Here is a 22,210-nt window from a genome sequence, read left to right on the forward strand (position 1 = left end):
TCTATCCCATGTGACCAATCCCTATTATCAGCTGCTACTGAATGCAATTCCCCCCCAGACACCCGGTACTCTGCCAAAAGGGAGAGGCTCCCAGAGTTTGGCTTTCGGAAGAAAAATACTCTTCCTCGCTCCTCCAAAAGCCGATTTCTGAAAGCTCCCTGGCCTGCGGTAGGAGGCCAACTTCCCATCTTCCCTAACTTGCCACATCGCCCCAGGACCCAGCCTGGCCCAGCCACAGGGTTAAGGCCTCCATGCCGGAGCTGCACGCGGTCTGGTGGCCCCCGGACTTCCCAGAAGTTTCTCCTCCATTTCTGGGAACCAGCTGGCCCTCCCTAAAGCCAGAAACCTCCTGGTTAGCATGGGATACAACCTGCCCAGGCCCTTGTTCTCCCTATTAAGGAACGAGGGTTGTGTATTGCCCTCTACACACAGTCCCTTCCAAGAGAGCCAGGACCCTGGGGGTCCCAGATGCGGCATTTCCTGGGGAACAAAAGTATCCCAAGGGGAGAGAGAGAGAGAGAGAGAGAGAGAGAGAGAGAGAGAGAGAGAGAGAGAGAGAGAGAGAGAGAGAGAGAGAGAGAGAGAGAACAAGAAAAAACAAAAAGACCTTCCCTAAGCAAACAGGAGGTTGGGCGCATATGCGGTACATTAAACATTAATAATTTCCAGTTGTTTCTTTTCCTCGGGTAAGAAGGCATTTGTCTCTTCCATCCCCAATCGGGGTAAACTTGGCCAATAGCTGCAACCCCCGCCTCACCCCCCTCCTACAAACACACACACACACACAAACACACACACACACACACACACACACACACACACACATACACACACACACTCTCCTGTCCTGCAACCTTGCAGACGCATCTGTCAACAGACATTAGCACTTCCCAGATTTGGCACGGGTGGTGACAGGCCCTTATGGGCCTAATGGGGAAACCCCTGGTTCGTGTCAGTGCAGGACATTTGGGCCAAGGGAAGGAAGCCGGCCCAGGCCGACGCCAGGACGGGCTCAGCCGCTTGGGAGGGGGTCGTTCACCTGCCACCCCGATATGTTTGGCTCCTCCGCCTTCCCTCCTCCCCTAAAGTCCTGGCCCAGTTCCCCGACCACCACGCGTGCCTTCCGTTCCCCAGCCACATGGGCGCAGGAACCAGCAGAAGTTCTAGCAGCCATGCACTGGAGGGGAGCTGCAGGGCACAGAGCCCAGCGTGCGGAAGGAGGGGGAGGACCGAAGGGAGGATCGTAGCCTGTCCCGCGGCCCCCTCCTCACCTTCACCACGGAGGACTGAAGGAGGACTGCGTCGTCCTTCTGGCTCTGGTCCCCGCGGGCTGGGGAGGGAGCGGGCGGGTTGGGAGGACTCTTGGATGCTAAGGTGCTTGCTCCCCGCGGGAGGGGGAGGGGCAGGAGGAGGAGTAGGAGGTGAGAAGGGCCTCAGGGAGGACTGGCGCGCCGAGTTTAGCGAGAGCCCCGCGGTCCCCGGGGGCCCTGCTGCCCTCCCACCAATCAGCTGGGCCCGGAGGCGGTGTCGGCGGCGCCGCCCGCCCCGCGCCGGAGCCGGAGCCGGAGCCGGAGCCAGAGGGGAGCGGGAGCGGGAGCGCAGCGGCCCCTGGCGCTGGACAGGGCGGCCAGTGCGCGCCGAGGCGGGAGCCCCGGAGAGGAGCCGCCTCCGCCGCCGCCGCCGCCTCCAGCCCCCGCGCGGGGCCGGCCGCGCCGGCCAGTGGCCCGGGGGTCCCCCGCCCCGCCCCGCCCCGCTCCCCGCCCCTCGTCCCCCCGCGGGCCGGCGGCGTCCCGGAGGAAGTCGCTACAGGTGGTTGAGCAAACGGCGTTTCCGCGCCGAGCTTCCTCGGCGGTTCCCCCTCCTTCGCTTCCCTTCCCGCCCCCTTCCCCCGAGGCCCCCGCCATGGTCGGCCGGCTCAGCCTGCAGGATGTCCCCGAGCTCCTGGACATGAAGAAGAAGGGGGACGGGGTGCTGGATAGCCCGGACTCGGGGCTGCCCCCGAGCCCCAGCCCCAGCCACTGGCTGCTGGCCCCGGGCGGCTGCAGCGGCGGCTGCTCGGAGCGGGGGCTGGCCCCGGGGCTGCTGGAGCCCGACGCAGCAGCGCCCGGACCCACGTCCGCGGTGAGTGGCGGGGCATGCGGCTGGGGGGGGGGCGGGGGCGGTGAGTGGGCACCGCCCGGGCCAAGGCTGCGCTGCGCTCTGCGCCCTGCGCCCTGCGCCCTGCGCCCTGCGCCCTGCGCCCTGCGCCCTGCGCCCTGCGCCCTGCGCCCTGCTTGGGGCTCCGGACAGGCCGGGTCGGGGAGGCGCTGGGACCCCCCCGCCCCATCCCCACTGTCTGGCCGATATTCCGGGACTCCGGAGGGCGCCGCCACGGAGACTAGCGGGGCGGCCTGAGGCCGGGGGGGGGGGGGGGGAGGGGAGGGGGCGGAGTGGCCGCCGCGCCTGGATCCCGACCCGCGCCTCGAACCTGTGGCCAGCTGGACGCTGCAGCGGCGGCGGCGGCTGGAAAATTGTCATAGTGTAAGAGGGCGAAGCCCAGGAGACAGTGTGAGAGGGAGCCAGAGCCAGACAGACCTAACTGGCAAGGGAGTCGGCTCTCCCGGCCCCACTGGGGCCACTTTGGACTTGGAGCCTTTGCCCATTCTGCCTCTCCAGAGCTTAAGCCGGTCCCTCGATGCCCGAAGTTAGTCATGCCTTGTCCTTAAGCAAGCTGGAACCTGGAGCCCCTGGCATCCCCGAAAGAGAAAAGGAAGGTCCCAAGGACTTTGGCTGAGGCTAGCCTGGTTTGTGGCAAAGGCTGACAGTGTAGCAGGGTTCCAAGTTCTATACAGCGTTCAGTCTCCACACACCCCCTTCAGTGTTTGTTAATCGACAAGGCCAGCGGGGGCTTGGACCGTGGACACCCTAATGGGACCAGGGGGGAGCCAAATGGTTCAAGAACACCCCCCCCCAATAATAATTAACAACAAACACAATATATGTTACTTGTGGCAGAGTATGGAGGCAGCTTCAGAGTCAGAAAGAACTGGGCTCAAGTGGGACTTGCGACATAGCTTGGTTGTGTGACCTTGGGCAAGTCATTGAGCCTTTAGCGTGCCAGGCAGCTCTTTAAGCCTGGCTAGAGTGGAGGTAACACTGGTTCTGGAATCAGAGGACTTCTTCTGACACTGCTTATGTGACACCGAGCAAGTCACCGGGCCTCCGCTGGCCCGATTCCTCTCCGATTTCTTTTTTTCTTTCTTTCTTTCTTTTTTTTTTTTTTTGGTGAGGCAATTGGGGTTAAGTGACTTTCCCAGGATCACACAGCTAGTAAGTGTCAAGTATCTGAGGTCATATTTGAACTCAGGTCCTCCTGAATCCAGGGCCGGTGCTCTATCTACTGCACCACCTAGCCGCCCCCCTCTCCGATTTCTTAAAACGAGAAGATTGGAGGAGATGAGCTTAGGAGTCCCTCCCAGCTCACCAGCTCTGAGCTGTGAGCCTAAGAAAAGCTGCTGATCTGCATTGGTGGAGGGAGGCTACTCACTAGAAGTTCTTTACACCAATGAAATCACAGATCCCCCCCCCCCCCATCTACATGGATATTTCCAGATCTCAACCTCAAATTGCAGAAGTTGCCTTGACCTACAGCGGAAAGGCCCAAGTGGGCAGCCAGCTGGATGTTGCACTCTGTAGAGCACCAGCCTGGAAGACCTGAGTTCAAATCCGACCTCATACTAGCTTGTGTGACCCTGGTCAAAGTCACTTAGCCCTGTTTGCCTCAGTTCCCTAATCTGCAAAATGAGCTAGAGAAGGAAATGGCAAAACCCCTTCAGTATCCTTGCCCAGAAAACCCCAAATGGGGTCACGAAGAGTCAGACTCCACTGAACCACAGTGTGTCTAAATGTCTCCAGGGTTCAGCTCATGGAGTTCTCTTCAAAGAAATGGGCTGGAGCAGTGGCGGCCTTCCTTCCCTCTTGGCTCCAGACCTGGTTATAGCTAGACAGGAGCATTGTATTCTGTCTCCCTGTCAGCAGATTTCTGCAGCTGACTGCCTTGAATTACCCAAATGAGGGTTGGTTTAGATTATGCCAATGAAAGAGCCTTGTCCCGGCCCACTGACCCATGGCAGCCTTCCCTGTCTTGGGGTGCTGAAGGTGGTGATTCAGGCCAGCTCGGTATCGGGGAGAGGGGGGATGAACAAGCAGGTTGCAAAAATATCCTGAAATTGGGAAAGACGGGGGCGGGCAAAACAGGTTTGTGTCCTGGTGTCTCTTATTCTGCATGCTCAGATGGGGAGTGCTGGAGAAGTGGCCCAGAGAGATGCATGTGGAGCATTGTTTAGCTGAAACAAAGGTCCCGGGCCTGGGGGGGGGGGTGGGCAGCAGCTGGCAGGTGGAGGAGGCAGAGCCTAGGAGTACCTGAGCTCTCTCTCTGTAGGGAGAAGCCATGGGCAATCTCACCTTGCCTGGAGAGATTGGACAGATCACTGGGCTACCTAGAGTGGGAATTCAGTAAAACGGAGCCTAGGTTTTCAGGAAGTCAAACATCCCCCAGTATATACTCTGTCGTCACTCACAGACAAAACGTTCACTTTCCGAGTTGACTAGAGCTTTGGGCAACAGGCAGCTCCCTTTGCTAAACTGGCTAAATTCTCCTTTCAGCTCCAGGAAACCTGAGCCAGGAGGCTCTCTGGTCCTCCTCCCTTTTCCCCATGTTTCATTATTCCCTGTCACCATCTCCACCCCGTTCCCTTCTTAGTACAGCCAGCATCTTTACCCACTTGACACCATCTGCTTCCTGCCCTGCTTACTTGATTTAAGCCTCCCTAAGTTAGCTTTCTGTGCTCTTTCTGCTTGAGTACCCCTGGCCAGGCTTGACAAGACAGAGCAGAGGACTCTGTTGTCCCAACCTTGAACCCCAGCCCAAACACAGTTCCTTCCATTCTCTCCAGTAAGACAGAGGAAATCATAGATCACAGAATGTGCAGAAGCACTTTGGAAAACACCCACCCACCACCACCAATACTACAAACTATTATACAGAGAGCCGACATCTAGAGCTGGTAGGGCCCTCCCTCCTCATTGAACAGAACAGGACTCTGAGGCAAAAGAGGTTATGGGACTTGACCAAGGTCACTCAGGTGAGAAGTGGCAGAGCAGGGGGAATTAGAATTCAGATCCCGACACTCAAAGCTCAGCACTGTTTCTATTGTATTGTACTGTATAGTCTTGGTAATCGGCAGAGGGCTAATGGAGATAAACCTAACACTGTCTACTCAGTTTTAGGAATTTAACAGGAAAACTTTGTTTCCGTACCAATTTTTTTTAATTGTTTTTTTTTTTTTTTACGGGGCAATGGGGTTAAGAGACTTGCCCAGGGTCACACAGCTAGTAAGTGTTAAGTGTCTGAGGCCGGATTTGAACTCAGGAACTCCTGAATCCAGGGCCGGTGCTTTATCCACTGTGCCACCTAGCTGCCCCTCCATACCAATTTTTAAAAATGACTGCTTTGTTAATTGGTGTAGTTCCCTAAGCTGTCTAAAGAGAGAGTGACTTTTTGGGGGGTTATCTACCTAACCAAGTACTTACTAGCTGTGTGAGCCCATGGCAAGTCACTTTACCCTCTTTACCTCAGTTTCCTCATCTGTGAAAGGAGCTGGAGAAGCATAGGGCAAACTGCTCTTTGCCAAGAAAACCCCAAATAGGGTCATGAAGAGTCGAACATGACTGAGATGACTGAACCGTTGGTTAAACAGCATCATTTTCATTTCAATGTTTTTTGTTAAAATCTTTCTTAATCAGGTAGTCCACTCTTGCCTTGGTAAGTAAAACCTAGTGAGCATAATTGAATCTCTTTTGGATGGCTAATGACCTCATAGGGCCTTAAGGTAGTCATCTGGTTCAGCAAGGCTCTTGCTAAGATGTTACTGTTAGGCTATGGGGGTTGTATTATCTCCCAAAATGCTTCCATAAAGCACTTTTATGTTTTTAATATGTACATCAAATAAGGCACTGCCATCAATTTGTGTCCTTGTTACTCGCCAATTTCTTCTCAAGGTGGAGCGGGAATGACAGGGTGGGTTGTCTCATCAGTTCACTGGGATTGTGGGTAGTTGAGCTCCAAGTGAGGATGTGGGCAGATACCCTTCTGGCTTCTCATCTTGCTCAATGAGCAGAGTGCCTATTGAAAAATGGATGGTTTCATTGCATCATCTAACTAACTCAAGCTTGTTTTCTCATCAAAGCATCTTATCAACAGGAAGGCTTCTTCCTGCCCTTTCTTGGGGAAGTTAGATGGTGGCTGTCTTTGGGGGAGGGGGCAGAGATGTAAGAAACAAATGGAAGATGGAGAGCCTCCTTCAACTTCCAGAGTGTCAGGCACTGAATGACAATTTAGTACAAATGACTCCCAGTTTGAAATCCATGTCTTTCAGTCACTGGAAACCATATACTCACTGTTCTATGTTGAAGATATTTGCTTGGGTTAAGTTGATATCAAGGTAAAAGAAAACAAACAACTTCCTAACAATTATAACCATTCAAAAGTAGAATTGGCCATTAGGAAGGTAGTGAGTTCCCCCTTACTAGAGGTATTCAAACAGAAGCCAGGTAAGGGTTAGACTAGGTGACTCCTGAATTCCTTTCCCACTCTTTTATTCTGAGATCCTGGGAATTGGGGCAGAGAGAAGGGAACTTGAGTCTTTACGATACTTGACTTGAAATCTCACCTCTCCTCTTTGCTATCCGTAATCTTAGCTGAGTTACTTTTCCTTCAACCTCAAGTCCTTTCACTATAAAACATGGGAGTTGAACTAGATCAGAGGTTGTTAAAACAAGGTCTAAAACTTGTTTTTTACAAAAATATTTTGATGACTGTATTACAACATAATTTAATCCTGTGGGTTTTATTTGATGCAGTAAAAAGCCTGATCTGAGAAGGGATCCCTCTGAGAAGGGGTCCCTGGGCCTGCCTGAGGGGTCCAGGGTACCAAGGAGGTGAAGAATCCTCTGGCTGAAAAGCAGGTGACCTCCAGGGACCCTTCAAACTCTGGCTCCGAGGGTTCTCTCTTCGTTTTGGCTGTAACTGCAGAATATTCTTCTTCTTGCTTTCAGAATTCTGTCTTTCTACCCAATTCCCTGGGACCCGGCTGTCCTCCGAGGCTCTGCCCTCTGTCTTTTGGTGAAGGAGTAGAGTTTGACCCACTCCCTCCAAAGGAAATAAGGTAAAGAGGCCCAGTGTTCTTTCTGCTTTGGGAGTTCTGCTTTCCTACCTTTTCCGGGTGTGTGTGTGTGTGTGTGTGTGTGTGTAGAGGGGGTGAGAATGGGAGTAGAAAGGAGTTGCTGTATTTACTTGTCTTAGAGCACATCCCTGTGTAAATGACTTAATTCTCCTTTCCCAAGGCAGCTGTGTGATCCTGGGCAAGTCACAACCTCTGTCTGCCTCAGTTTCCTCATCTGTAAAATGGGGATAATAACAGCACTGACCTCCCAGCGTTGTTTTGAGGACTAAATGAAATAATATTTGTAAAAAGCACTTAGCACCTGGCACATAGTAGGTGCTATATAAATGCTTCTTTCCTTTTGAGGAAGGTTTGGGGGTGGGGAAGGCTAACCTGGAAGCTGGGTAAAAGGAACCTTATTAAAGGAAAAGCTTGGGGAGCTCCTAGTCTCCTAGCTAGAGTTTCTGTTGGAGCAGTATATAGGGACCTCCCAAGGGGAAAAAAGAGAGAGTTGTTCAATTGTGCTTTCCTGCTTCAATCTGTGGCATGTCATTTTCTTGGCATGTGGAGGCATAAGCTTTGATCTTGAACAGCTTGGGCATATGAGCTCTGCAGTTTAGCCCCAGATACCGCCACGTACCCACTTGCCCAGGGAGATTAATACTCCATACCTGAAAAGTAGGCAAGAATGCTAATTTACCATCTGGCTGCCTGCTTGGGGGAAGCTAGGCCACAGCCCTGGGACCCTTGGCACCTGTTTCTTACGTATTTAGGAGGCTGTTATAGCACACTGATCTTACATATTTCTTCATTCTTCTTAGAAGAAATGTATGAGGAGTGAAAAATAAAATAACTTAGAAGTTTTCTTTTTTTCTCTTTCTTTCTTCCTCCTTCCTTTACTTATTCTCATTTTCCTTTTTTCCTTCCCTCATGTTCTTCCTCGTTCTCATCTTTCTTCTTTCTTTCCTTCTTTTTCTTTCTTACCTTCATCTTTCTCTCCCCTTCTTTCCTTCCTTCTCTTTTCTTTCTTCTTTCCTTCATTCCTTCCTTCCTTCTTCCCTTCAGTCTTCCTTCTTCCCCTCCCTCCCTTCTTTCCTTCCTTCTTTCCTTCCTCTCTTCCTTTCTTCCCTCTTTTCTTAATCCCTTTTTCTTCCTTGCTTCCTCCTTCTCTCCCTTCTTCCTTCCTTCTTTCATTCCTCCCTTTCTTTCTTCCTTCCTTCCTCCTCCCCTCCCTTCTTTCTTCCTTCTTTCTTTCCTTCTTTTCTCCCCCTTCTCTCCTTCCCTTCCTTCTATTTGTCTGTCTGTCTGTCTCTTTCCCCCCTTTCCAGAAACTAACTGATATTTTATGAAATGCTGAGGTTTGCAGTGATCCTTTTAAGGAAAGCCAGCTAAGTTGGATCACATTTACTACTGAGTAGGGTCAAATTTCAGGAATTTTGATGGTTAGAAATAGGGACTGCATGTAGCTCTCCATTAGCATCTGAGAGGATGACAGGCTGTCTGAGACCTCCTCCCTTTAGTCTCTACTTTAAAGCTGATCTATTGCAAGAGTCTGAGCAAAGCCTCGCTGGGCTGGGACGGAAATGCCAGAATTCCCACAGCTATGCTGGATGAGGAAGTGCCACAAACAGGCAGCACGGCCAAGTCCCCACACTGACACCCTCTAAACTAGTACCACGTTCCCTGTTTGTCGAGCCCGAGCCAAGTGCTTTGTTGTGAGCCAGAATAGCCCCCGTGCAAAGGTCTGCCTCATGCTCTCTTGTGTGTCCCGGCCTGCAGGTACACCTCCTCGGTAAAGTATGACTCAGAGAAGCATTTCATCGACAACATCTATATGCCAGTGGGCCTGGCGGTCTCCTCCTGCAGCCAGACCGTGGTCTGCATCCCCGGCTGCACCTGGCGTAACTACAAAGCCGAGCTCCACTTTCAGCCTCGAAACAAGGCCCTGCGATTTCTCAGCACCACCATCATCTACCCCAAGCACACCAAGACCGTGTACACCACAACTCTGGATTACAACTGCAGGAAATCTACAAGGCGGTTTTTGTCCAGCGTGGAACTCGAAGCCTCGGAGTGCCCAGTAGGTGATTACCTCTTGGATGAATGCTGATGGAGACGTCTGGGGGTGCTGGAATGGAAGTCACTCCTTCTGAGCATGCTGCTCAGTTCTTTGATCTTTCTAAGTGAAAATGGGCAATGCCTTTGTTACCCAGTCATTTTCAATTCTGAAGCAAGCAGCCTTCTAGCCTTGTGTGTCCAGCCTTGGCAAAGGAGAGGGAAAAACCCCAACCTCTGAAATCTATTCTTACTATGGGAATTCGATTTTGGCTTTTCTTTTTAAAGGCATTTATTTTTCTTGGCTCATAGGTACATATCCCCCAAAGTATCAATGAAATAACAACAACAAAAAAAGGAAGATCCAAGTAAAAGAGAAAGTAGAAAAAAACAAAACCTTTGAAATCGAAAACATACTTCCCCCTATATAGGGAGGGCAAAGCTTGTCTGTGGTGGAGTATGGAAAAAGTCTTCTCTGTGGAAAGACTGAGCTTCCCACTTTAAGCAACTTCTGTTGGGAGTAATGGTACTTGTCACCTAAGTTATCCCACCCATATGGGCTCAATCTGTGTAAACTGAGGTCCACAAGTCATTTCTGTTTCAATCAGAACACAGACCTTGTCCTTCCTGTTTGCTGAAGATTCTGGAATTTCTTAGAGCTTTTTTAACCAGCGGGTGAAAAATCCCAGAAGCCTTTTCTAAGGTGATGTTTCCAGCGTGGCTGTCTCATGAATGTTGCTGGAAGCTGCTTGGAAATTTAGCTAACTGATCCGAAGAGCAGACCAAAAGACTTTGGTTAACCGTTCCGCTAGTCATGAGGAAAGCCCCGTTGTCTTCTTATTCGCGGGTTCTGGCCACGTGCCTTGCATCTCTGGAATCCTGCTAACACCGCCACAGACTTGTGGGACTCTTCTGATATGTACACTGGGGTTTCCAAATACTTTCCTAGTCTCCATAAGGCAAAAGACAGCACAGCCCGTATCTGAGAGAAATGCCATTTATAAGGCTGCTTTGATGGAATGCTGTTAAGATGTCTCAAGATTGATGCTTTTTGACTTACAACTGGAAATGACTGGCATGGGGCATGTCTGGGTATCATTTAGGAGGGAGATATACATAGATAATCCAGGTTCTCTGGGAGTTTGTGATAGTGTCCTTACCCAAGCCTCCTCACACGTGTTCTGTCCAAAGTAAGTTGCAATCAGAGCAGAACCCATGCTTCCAGAAGGGCAATCAATGCCTTACCCAGGGGGATCGAATTTGAATTCTAATCAAAGAAGGGTCATGATCCAAACATCCAGCTTTGTTACTGTAGCACAAGGTTTTGATTTTTGCTAAAGGGCAAAGGATCCTCCTGGATTCTCAGCATCAGCTGAGATTGTCCCTAGAAAGAGCTTTTGTTGGTCCATCGAAATCAGCCAGGAGAAGACAAGAGCATCTACGTGTGGGTCATCCCATGCAGAATCCAGGCAGATAAGCTGTCCTGTCTTTTGGGCCCCTGCACTCCTTCTGAACCCCCGGAAGGCTTTGCTCTCCCCCGGTGTTCCCTCTCGCTATGAGCCCCCACTCATTTTGGCTTCCGCTGCCTGCCAAACTCCCATTTCATATTAGGCAAGGCAGAGGTGGGAGGTGGAAGGAAGTGGGCAAGTTATTGCATAAAAACCTGCATCAGAGCATTGAATTACAGTGTGGAAGAGTCTTGAGCAGCCCAAGGGGGACAAGAACACATATGTGGGCCTTCTTTTCTGGCTCAGGACCTCCTCCAGCCCAGGCTTGCCGTGGGCCTCTCTGGAGCCCAAGCTTTTTAATTATCTGGTGGGGTTAGGAGAGCAGAGAGATTTGGGCAGAGTCCAAGGGCTGTTCAGGTAATGCAGCTCAGGTCAGCCTTTGGAGACAAAGGAAGTGGGTGAGTGACTTTTGTTGTTTTCCTGTCAGAAGGAACAAGCTATAGATATGTTCTTTGAGGATGTTCTAATTTGGGCGCTACCACTACCAAGCTCTGGAACCTTGGCCCAGCCATTTGAGTTCTGGGAGGCTCAGTTTCCTCTTTAAAAGGAGGTTGGGGGCGGCTAGGTGGCCCAGTGGATAAAGCACCGGCCCTGGATTCAGGAGTACCTGAGTTCAAATCCGGCCTCAGACACTTGACACTTACTAGCTGTGTGACCCTGGGCAAGTCACTTAACCCCCATTGCCCGCAAAAAAAAAGGAGGTTGGAGTAGATGATCTCCAGGGTGTCTTCCAGTTCTAAAATTCGGTGATCTTCTCATGGGCATAGACTATTGTAAACAGCAAATAGGCCAGGCCTTTTTTTTTTAATTGAATAGAATTTTATTTTCCAAAATACATGTTAAAAACAAATTTTGAAGCCAGGCCTATTTTCTAAGTCACCTGTGGTAACTTTCAATGGCATAGGTTGATTTAAAAAAGCAGAAATGGTCAATATTCAAAGAATCCAATCACCATATCCAATGATTTCTGTTTCCCTTCATCAGTAGTGTGCTGGTAAATGTTTAACAACCAGATCCCTGAAAGAAAAAAAAAAGCCTACCCACATTTACTCTGCATCATTAATATTTTCTCCATCATTTTCTTAGGTCTAGGTACTCAACAAAACAATAAGTCAGGCCTTGATTTGTAGCTTTTTTCTGGTTTCCCAGCTGTTAAGTGCTCCTGTGCCCCAAATTTAACAATGAACTGGTTAGAGCTGACTCCAGCATACCCCTTCTCATAATGAAGTTGCAGAGATAATCATGCTTCTTTGGAGGCTGTGATGCCTTCAGAGATGAAACTCCCAATGCTGGTTTCAAAATTATAATATAAATTATTTCGTTCTTCTAAATATATTTTAGACACTGCCGCATAGAGAGCTCGGGCCAATTAACTAATTTTGCGTACAGGGTTGCAAGAAGCTGGGGTGTCTGTCGACTCTAGATTTCACTCCAGATCCAATTGGTGAAGCGCTTTCTCTCATGTTCACTGAATACTTATGGGAAAATGAGAAAGAATTCAACTATGGGAATTCACGTTAAGATCCCAGCTTTATAATATGGAAAACCAGTAGGGGGCGCTGCAACGTCATTGTAATATGTAATCTGGGTTACTTGTAAACGCAATTTAAAATGATGAGAAGTGCCTTTCATTCTTTTTCATTGTGTTCTATCTAGGTATTTAACTTGGATTAAATTTATAATACAAGAACAAACAACCCTCCTAACCTTCCCTTCCCCCTCAACCAACACAACGCTATTGTTGACTGAGCAGGAAGAGCCTGGTAGAGTAGAGAAATCACTTTTCTCGACAAAAATAGATTTGATTTCTCATCTGAGAGCCATCCTTTAGAGAGAGGATTCCTTAGGTTAAAAAGTTAAGTTTGCAGGAAGATTGTAAGGTTGGGATGAAAAGCTGTAAGGGTGGGGAGAGTCTGATGTTGGAATGTGAGTGAGAGCAAGTGAAGACGTGATTGTGAAACTGTAGCAAAAAAGGAGAAGTTTGTATTCTTTGTAAGTTATTCACTGGGGAATCAGCAGGGTTCCCTCTGGTCTTTCCTTTCCTACCCAGTCTGATTCTCTGGAAGGGTACAAGAAGGCAGCATATGGCTATAGGACACTTGTGGAGGAGGCTTCCCTTTGGGAAAATGTGCAATGAATGACAAATAACGTTCCTGTGGGAGCCTGCACTGCCTCTTCCTTCAGTCCTTCCACGGCCTCTTAGAACCCATTCATTCCTAAATGCCTCTGGAAGGCCCAATTTCTTTGTCTTGCATTCATTCAAAAGTGGTTTCCCCTCAGTCTGCTGGTGAAATGATGACTTCAAAGGATTGAGTTGACCTGCTAAAAACGTGTATGAGAGTGGCTGAGAGTCATTTATTTGTATCTTAAGGGAGATGCAAGCCAGCATTGTGGAAGATGGAATCCACCTTTGTGATTGTTTATGCTTTTGAAGATTTTAAGGGGAAAGCAAGTTGGGCAATCTTCCCATACTCCAATCTTAGGAAACCCAGAAGGTTGCTTCACAAAAACTGTGGTCTGTTGCCTGTGGTCTTCCTCTTCTCCCCTGTCCGCTTGTTACTTTTTCATTTAACAATAAATTATCTGAAATTGAGCTCCAGGCATGCCTCTTTTCTTTCTTTTTTTTTAAATGGGACTATTTCGTTATGGAAATTTAGGAGACACTGAAAATGCTGCTTGCCCATTCTGAGAGGAAAGGCTTCTATTCTATTTGGGGGACCCCATTGCTTCAGAGGGAGTGTGCTCACTGACAACCCAGTAAGTGCTGACCAAGGGGTAAGAAGGAACTAAAGGAATGGCTTGGTATTCAGAGGACCTAGGTTCAAATCCTGCTTTTTTAATGCTTACTACCTATATAATTTGGGGTCAGGATGTCTGGGTTCTAGTGATAGCTGTCACTTCTCTTCCCCAGGCTTCAGTTTGCCCCTCTGTAAAATAAGAGGATTGGACTGCATGGCCTCTGAGGTCCATCCCTGCTCTAAAGCTATGATCCTATGGTCTGAAGCCATTTGCCTTCAACACTGAGAACCATTTAGAACCAGAGAATTAGGATCTGGATTAACCAGTCCTCTCGCTTTGTGTTACAAAGGGAGAAACTGAGTCCCAGAGAGGGGAAGTAGCAGCGCTAGTGCTAGGATCCAGATCTGCAGATGCCTAGCTCAGCGTCCTACCACATCACGCTACCGTTTATAGCCACCAGTTGGATGAATTTTGGGTTGTTGTTGTCTATGTTAAACCTGTGATTTTGTGGGTATAGGGAAATCTGAGTGAGGAAATTCCCTCCCCCATTATAGGTCAAGTGAGCCACATGGGGTCAGGGTCAGAGGTGGGACTGGAACCCAGGCCTTCCTGACTCCAAGGCTCCCTGATTCTCTCTACTCTGCACATTGCCTCTCTGAGGTATAACATCCTACTAATAATAAAATGTCCCCCAAAGTGTTTGAGAAGCAAATTATTCATTAAAACCTGAGCTTTTGACTTAGGGTGTCCATCTGATTTGTTCATTCAAATGTGAAATCATCTTCATTAACATACTGGCAGGGCAGCTAGGTGGTGCAGTGGATAGAGCACTGGCCCTGGATTTCAGGATGACCTGAGTTCAAATTTGACCTCAGACACTTGACACTTACCAGCTGTGTGACCCTGGGCAAATCACTTAACCCTTATTGCCCTGCAAAAAAACCCATAAAAAATAAAACAAAATGAATAAATTAACATACTGGAATACATATCTCCAATGGGGCCCTGTTGGCTTTATAACTAAGAGTATATTTGTATTTTTTTAAATGGAAATGCACACCCCAGAAAGGCTTTAGATGACTGATTTATTTTATGTTTTTTGTGGGGCAATGAGAGTTAAGTGACTTGCCCAGGGTCACAATAGCTAGTGAGTGTCAAGTGTCTGAGGCCAGATTTGAACTCAGGTCCTCCTGAATACAGGGCTGGTGCTTTATCCACTGCACCACCTAGCTGCCCTAGATGAATGATTTTTGAAGAACTTGTGTTGTTTTTTTTTTCTGAAGCATCTTTGCTGCTGGTATAATTTTTCATCCTTTGTATTTGGGCTGTTTGCCTCAGTGCAGATGCTCGGTGACTAAGTTGGTGAGAAATTGAGAGACAAGAATTATTGTTCTGCCTTCCAAAGAGGAACACATAGAGGTTCCAGGGTCTCTTCAGGAAAAGGCCCTTGGAGAGACAGGAAGATTTTGATAAACCAATTTTTTTTTTTGGTGAGGCAATTGGGGTTAAGTGACTTGCCTAGGGTCACATAGCTAGTAATTGTTAAGTGTCTGAGGCAGGATTTGAACTTAGGTCCTCCTGAATCCAGGGCTGGTGCTCTAATCACTGTACCACCTAGCTGCTGATAAACCAATTTTTGATACAAGTATGGGACAAGGCGATGGGAAGAGCATTGGTCTGAAAGTTAGGAGATCTGGGTTCAAGTCTTGATGGGACTGTAACAAGATGATGGAGTGGATTAGATGATGGCTGGTCCTTTTCAGTTCTAACACCCAGTGAGCTGTAGCATTTCTAGAGGGAGGGGGGGATGTCATTGTAACTAACTGTGACCCTTTCCAACACCAGTTATTTTGAGAATGTTGCCAAGTTTTGAGGCACCACTATAACAAATAACTGGATGGTTTATGACCCCTTCCCTCCAACAGAGGTAACCTTGAGACTGGCTTCCCAACCTTTTGCAAAGGGAAAGGTCATCTGTCAACGAAGTTCATAGCTTGCACCCACCACTGCCTCCAAAGGGTGGTGTAGCATTAAAAAGGCATGTTGTGGACTCAGAGAAGCCTGAGAAGACTTTATGAACTGATGGAGGAGCAGAACCAGGAAAACAATAGCAGCATTATGGTAGAACAGAAAAAGCTGGGGATCTGATTATCTGAGGACCTGGGCTGCCAGCCCCTTTGACACTTACATGCATGACCTGGGCCAGATCACCTTGGCTCAGTTTCCTCATCTGAAAAATGGGACTTATAACAGCACATGCCTCCCAGGGTTGTTGTGAGGATCAAATGAGATGATATTTGTAAAGTGCTTAGAGCAGTGCTTGTCACATAGTAGGTACCACAAATGTTAGTTATTATTTTTATTATTATTATGTGCTTGAGAGACAAAATGATATAATTGAGTTGGGCTCAAGAGTTGAGAACACTTGAGTTCAGCATTCCCTGCTGTGTGACTGTGGACAAGTCATTGCATGTCTTGGAGTGCCAGGCTACCCGCTAGGCCTACATAAATGGCAGAAGAGTAGAAAGTATTTTCTCACTTGGGTTTCTTTACAACAATGAAATTACAAGTCTGGGGCAGGGGAGGGGAGGAATATGGGTACTTAATCCCATGCTGTTTACGACCAATGCCCGATTTTTCATCTATGCCATGCCATATCTCACCAGTTTAACTGTAAACCCTTTGGGGCAGGGACCTCAGGAGCACCTAGCACAAGGTTATAAACACAGCACATACTCAAGATACGGTGGCTGAGTGAATGCATACTCAGGGATGACCAGTGGTATCCAAATGTAGCTGTTTTCCTCCACTTATATGCCCCTTCTCTTCTACTGGATGCTTACTGTAACACTGTTATCAGATCCATAAAAAGGACTGTTTGTAAGTAAAGCAGTGTTACTATGGAGGTCATGAGTTCGAATCTTGTTTAAGTCACTAATTATAGCTGTATGACCTTGGGTAGGTCACTTAGCCTGTAAAGTGAGGATAATAATAGCACTTACCTCTCAGGGTTGTTATGAAGATCAAATGAAATAACGTATGTTAAGTGCTTTGAAAATATTTTTGTTGTTCAGTCATGTCCAATTCTTTGTGATCCCATTTGGGGTTTTCTTGGCAAAGATACTGGAGTGGCTTGCCATTTTCTTCTCCAGCTCATTTGACAGATGAGGAAACTGAGGCAGACAGGATTAAGTACTTCCTCAGGATCACACAGCTACTAAGTTTCTGAGGCTGGATTTGAACTCAGGTTTTCCTGACCCTAGACCTGGTGCTCTGTCCCCTCTACCACTTACCTTGCCTTTGAAAATACTGGAACACTATACAAATGTTATACTGCTGCTGCTGTCTTTTTGGTATTTCTACTGTGCTTTTAAATACTCTATAAGCATTTTTTCCAAAGAACATTTGATTGCCAAGAATAAATGCCCTTGGTTGAAGCAGCTGGTGGCAAAGTGAATAGAATACTGGGCCTGGAATTAGGAAGACCTGAGTTCAAATCCAGTTTCATATGCTTGCTAGTTGTGTGACCCTGGGCAAGTCACTTGACCTCTGTTTGCCTCCACTTCTTCAAATGTAAAATGGACATAATATCAACACCTACCCCCTTGGGTTATTGTGAGGATCAGATAATATTTGTAAATATCAGATAAAATTTTAAAAGCACTTGACACAGTGTTTGGCACAGAGCAGGCCCTGTATAACTGTTTCGTCCCTTCTCTCCCAGAATTCCATAAGATCATAGGATTTGGAATGGGGTGGAAACAAAGACCCAGAGAGGGAGAAGTCAGTCCCCCACGGTGCATACTCATAGGTGGCAAGGTAGCAGAGCTAGATCCCAGGCCTGGCTCTCCGATGTCACAGCCAGGGCTGTTCATTTGCTGTGTATCAATCATACTGCCTCTCATCACGACAAGTGGTTGAGTCCATTTCCAATAGGCCTGTAGTTCTGCAGGCCTTCAGAGAAGCAGCTTACGGTCTTACAGCATAACCCTTTTGGGTCCCTGTGAGAGTGAACCACCCGGGCCAGGGTGGGCAGAGTTTGACTTAATGAAATTCAGTGGGTCCCTGCAAGTGCTGCCATTTTTGTTTTTTATAGAGAGGCGCTTTTATGTTGGCGTGCAAGAACATTTTGTTGAAAGGAGAAGCTGATCTCAATAACAAAACAAATTATCTGTCCTCCTCAGGATTGACCTGGTTTCCATTATTTAATTTTTAAACACACACACATACACACACACAGGATCAGGATAGATTTGCCAAGGCAGAAGGAAGTTTCTGCTCCGGCACATTGGTTGTAGCTAATTCTGGAGAGGGTAGGATCTTTGAAGTCATATTTCCATCGAGGAAATAATTGATGCAATCAACCTTCACTGCTTGCTGTTTGCTGTTCGTGTGGCTCTCTGAGTCTGGAAGGACTGAGACTTTCTCATTAGCCCCTTCAGGGACACTTGGAGTTGGGCAAAATCCTTCCAGAGCCGAAAGTCGATACCGTTTTCTCCTGTTGAGTTTATAGATGCGTATCCGTTCTTCCTCTGCTACTGGGTCTTCCAGGACGCCTTCCCAGCGGAGACTCTCATTGATCTTGGTGGAAAGGCTCTCGTCTACAGCGGAGGAAAAGGCAGCATTTGCGGAAGAGGAATAAGATAGATGTTTGTTTTCCTCTTTCTCTCTTTTAAGCTCTTTGTTAGACTCTAGTTTGGAGCTAGGCTCTTTGCAGGAACCTAGAATGTCATAAGAGGAAAAGAGAAGCTGAACTTCTGTTATATTGCTCTGAATACTGCAGTGGATGAGCACCAGTTAGCCTGACTGCCCTGAAGGCTTAATGAAGTTATGCTGACCGACCAAGTACCCATGGTTCACAAGGATTCCTTGGGCATGTTAGCCTTCAATGAACAAACTCCCAGCACAGTGGGGGCTCCCACCAGGCTTTGGTGTCTGAAGCTCTGCAGAGATTTTGTGTTGCCATTGCTGGGAATCTGGGTTGGAATAGGTAAGAATGAATGCACATTGACTTGTATACCAAAGGTAAGAGAGTGTATCATTCAGGATGGAGACAACAGAAGACAAATGTATAAAACTCTAACTTTACCTAAAGGACTAGAATCATGCCAAGCTGGGAAGTCTTTGTATTATTGAATTAAAAAAAAATGAATGCGACTTTAGGACCATATAACACATATTTGGTTTTTTTTTGGGTTTTTTTGGGGGGGCAGGGCAATGAGGGTTAAGTGACTTGCCCAGGGTCACACAGCTAGTAAGTGTCAAGTATCTGAGGCCAGATTTGAACTCAGGTCTTCCTGAATCCAAGGCCGGTGCTTTATCCACTGTGCCACCTAGCTGCCCTGTAACACATATTTTAAATGATATAAACTTGGGGGGCATTTTCATCAGCAAACCGTTCCTTTTCTAGGAGACAGAAATGCTGAGGGACCCTTCCTTCAGTGTTGTGGCTGAGGTTTCTCCAACCCCCTGCTTTTGGAAAATCACCTTGTGGCCCCTCTTGCTGGCTCTGAGTCACTCCCAAAGCAATGTTTAAAGAAAATCTAAGCTAAGGGGGTTGAAGGGGCGGGGGAGGGGCAGATGATAAATGTCACCATGTGGTTTTACTGACTGCCTGAAGAAGTCATTCTCATCTTGCTCCTGCTACCCTTCCCTGAAATGTAGTCCATACATGCAGCCAAGTGGGAAGGGGCTTGGTCCTCCTAGAACCATCTCTCCTAGTGCCTGTGTCTACATAGCTGGCGTGAGCATCTCTGAATCTCTCTAATAGTCAGTGACTTGGTAATGCCAAGTTACCAATTCTGGAGTTGGGCAGGGAGTATAGGGCGAGTGTCCCAGCTCAGCAGCACCAACCCAGAGCCCATTGCCTAAAGCATCAAAGTAGCTTTCACTTTATACACAAGCTTCCTGTGAACCACTCAAGGGTAGCCACAGAATCTTATTTTTCAATGAAAAATAGCTCTTTGTATCAGTGGGTACTCAGAATATGTTTTGATGATGGTAACTCTGCAGAGAAATGTCACCTCTCAGTAGGGTCTATTTTGGGGATGAGTTGGTGGGGGCGGGGGGGGGGGGGAGGGGAGAGAGAGACAGAGACAGACAGAGACAGAGAGAGGCAGAAACAGATAAGAAAGAGACAGAGACAGAGACAGACAGAGACAGAGAGACAGTGTGTTTGGAGAGATGTTTGTGTGTATACTTGTTTATATGCTTACCTATATCTATTTGGGAACAGGGTGTTTCTGCTTTGTATGTGTACTTGAGAGTAATATATGTATGGGTATATGCAGGGCATGTTTTGAGAGATGTCCGAAAAGGAGTGTGTGTGGTGGCAGCTTTGTGTGTGGGTGTATGTGTATATGTCTGTTTTGTGGGGAACTAGCTGTGTCTGGAAAGGAATGACAGTGTATGTATATTGGCAGATACACAGAGACTGTCAAATCTGGGCAAGTAAGTATGTGTGGGAAGGTGTCTGTGGATTTAGGTGCATATGTTTGGGGATGCCTTGTGTGTGTGTGGGGTGTGTATATATGTGTGTGTGTATGACTGTGTATGGTATCCGTGTATGTTTAGGGGCTGCCTATATATATATAAGTGTTTGAGACTGTGCTTGAGCTGGGAGGTGGTCTTTGAGTGTATGGGCAAGATATTTATTGGGATAGATCTCTATTTTTAGAGGGGATTGGTGTGTGTTTGGGGAATGCGCATGTACTTTAGTGTGGTATATATCCATCCAGGTATATATATGCTTGGGTGTGACTTTTTGGTGTGTGTTTTGGAGAGAAGTCCAAGAGAGTTGTGTTAAAGTATTTAACAAAACTTGTCCTTTAAATGTCCTTTAAATATTTAAGGAGGGACTTGACTTGTTCTGTGGGTATAGTAAAAGGAGCAATAGGGATGAATCCCCAGAGTGGCAAATTGAGGGTGTATTTGTGGCAGAAAACAAAACAAACGAAAACCCAACTTCCTATCAATGAGAGCAACATTAAAGTGGAATGGGATAGCAACCATGTTTGTTGGTTGCTTGGTTGAGACTGGAGGTCTTCAATCAAGGACTTGGTGAAGCAATTTTTTTCAGATGTGGTTTCCATTCCATGCTCATTGAGGTCTCTTACAGCTTTGAGATTCTGTAACTAGGTATATCATAGGCCATTTGACTTAGAGATGGAAGACCTCAGAGAGTCTAACCTCCTCTTTTCACAGATGAGGACACTGAGGCATAGTAAGATGAAATGACTTGCCCAGGGAGGGACAGTTGATTAATGTCCCAGGCAGAATTTGAATTCCAGTCTTCCTGATTCCTAGACCAGTCTACACCCCTGGCTCACTACACCTGTTTTGGGGATGTTGCTGTTTGCTTTTTGGAGCGGTAGAGAGAGGCTGTGTCAGGTTGTGGTCTCCATGTGTATATATAATGGACGAGTGGAAGGTGTGTTTTGAAGGGTTGGAGAGGAGCCCAGCATGTTGGCAGAGATGGGGGTGTCCTTCACCAAGCACTCCCTCATCTTGTCATCTCCTTGTCTCCCGACGGTTCGACTTCACCCTCTGCTTCTTACTACCTGTACTACCTTGGGTAAATCATAACCCCTCAGCCTCAATTTCCTCATTTCTAAAATAAGGGGGTCCTTGAGGTCCCTTCCAAGCTTTAGACATAGGATATCATGGCTCCTTTTCCTGTGCGCCCCGCTTCTGACGGCCCCGCCCCCTTGACTGTTCCCTTTATTTGCTCCGCCCCCTCCTCTCTCCAATCCCCGGTCCTAGCCCGCCCCCTGCCCAGACCACGCCCCCCTAAAGATCCCTTACCTGCTCCACCCTAATTCCCCGACGTCGTCTCCGCCTCCTTGACTCAACCCCCTTGTAGGCTCTTCCTCCTCCCCGCTAGGACACGCCCCCTCCAATCCCTAACGCCGGCCTCCCTCTCCTCTCCAATCCTCTTCTTCGGCTCCGCCCCCTCCCGTGCTAACCCCGCCCCGCTCACCATCTCCTCTGCCCGAGCCCTTGCCCAGCCCCGTGGCCGGCGACTTCTTCTTCTTTTTCTTCTTCTTCACTTTCCGCCGGCTGGTCTCGGGCACGCAGCCGGAGATGGGCGGCAGCCGGGACACCTGGAAGGCCGGGGCGACGCCCTCTCGCTCCTCGTCGTCCTCCTCGTCGTCCTCGTCGCACTCCTCGCCGGCCCCCGGACCTCCACGTCCGCCTCGGACGTTCATCCCACCGGCCCCGACCGCCCGAGCCCGAGCGGGCTCCAGCCAGACCCGGCTTAACCGCGCCGCCGCCGCCACCACTGCAGCCTCTATAGCCTTCTCCTTGGCCGCCCCCACGCGTCTCCGTGGCAACGAATTGGCCACGCCCCTTCGTCCGCAGTGACGCCGCCACCTTTGCCCGCCCGCCTGCGAGCCTCCCTCAGGCGCCTGTGCGCATGCGCGTGCGCGCCCGCTCCGGCCTTGGGGTGGAGGGTTGGTGGGCTGAGTCACAAGAGCGGGAGGGGGACCCCAGAGGGCCTCTAGGCCAGCCCCTTCATTTTACTGATGAGGAAACGGAGGCTGGGCAGGTCAAAAGTGACTGATAACCTCGAGTCTAGAGCTGGAAGTCACCCTCAGTCCATCTGGTCCCACTCTTTCACTTTACAGATGTGGAAATTGAGGCTGCGGGCAGCGAAGTGTGTTCTAGACTCAGATGGGAGGGGGGGTATCACGTGACTGCCCGGGG

The 22,210-nt window shown here is 48.6% G+C and overlaps 2 protein-coding genes across 3 annotated transcripts; one reads left to right on the forward strand and one right to left on the reverse strand.

Moving 5' to 3' along the window:
• The first annotated feature begins 1,894 nt into the window (after positions 1-1,894).
• RFLNB (refilin B) lies at positions 1,895-14,003 on the forward strand. The gene is made up of 3 exons (XM_043964627.1): positions 1,895-2,121; positions 7,096-7,205; positions 8,982-14,003. The coding sequence occupies exons 1-3, from the start codon at positions 1,903-1,905 to the stop codon at positions 9,310-9,312; spliced, it is 660 nt and encodes a 219-aa protein (XP_043820562.1). The 5' UTR covers positions 1,895-1,902; the 3' UTR covers positions 9,313-14,003.
• A 3,123-nt stretch (positions 14,004-17,126) lies between these two features.
• C4H17orf97 (chromosome 4 C17orf97 homolog) lies at positions 17,127-21,876 on the reverse strand. 2 transcript variants are annotated; one of them, XM_043962610.1, is made up of 2 exons: positions 21,483-21,876; positions 17,127-18,105 (listed from the first exon to the last, which is right to left on the reverse strand). In XM_043962610.1, the coding sequence occupies exons 1-2, from the start codon at positions 21,709-21,711 to the stop codon at positions 17,747-17,749; spliced, it is 588 nt and encodes a 195-aa protein (XP_043818545.1). In that variant the 5' UTR covers positions 21,712-21,876; the 3' UTR covers positions 17,127-17,746. The 2 variants fall into 2 exon arrangements, with proteins under 2 accessions (XP_043818545.1, XP_043818544.1); XM_043962609.1 differs by having other exon boundaries at positions 17,127-18,225.
• Positions 21,877-22,210: the final 334 nt, after the last annotated feature.

The sequence above is a fragment of the Dromiciops gliroides genome, chromosome 4, assembly GCF_019393635.1.
Source record: "Dromiciops gliroides isolate mDroGli1 chromosome 4, mDroGli1.pri, whole genome shotgun sequence".
Classification (NCBI taxonomy): Eukaryota; Metazoa; Chordata; class Mammalia; order Microbiotheria; family Microbiotheriidae; genus Dromiciops; species Dromiciops gliroides.

Excerpts from the sequence above, each read along its gene's own strand:
- C4H17orf97 (XM_043962609.1), bottom strand. The coding sequence starts at position 21,711 with ATGAACGTCCGAGGCGGACGTGGAGGTCCGGGGGCCGGCGAGGAGTGC. Across the intron at positions 18,226-21,482 it reads GGGCTCGGGCAGAGGAGATG|GTTCCTGCAAAGAGCCTAGC; the intron begins GTGAGCGGGGCG and ends ATGACATTCTAG.
- RFLNB (XM_043964627.1), top strand. The coding sequence starts at position 1,903 with ATGGTCGGCCGGCTCAGCCTGCAGGATGTCCCCGAGCTCCTGGACATG. Across the intron at positions 2,122-7,095 it reads CGCCCGGACCCACGTCCGCG|AATTCTGTCTTTCTACCCAA; the intron begins GTGAGTGGCGGG and ends TCTTGCTTTCAG. Across the intron at positions 7,206-8,981 it reads CTCCCTCCAAAGGAAATAAG|GTACACCTCCTCGGTAAAGT; the intron begins GTAAAGAGGCCC and ends CCCGGCCTGCAG.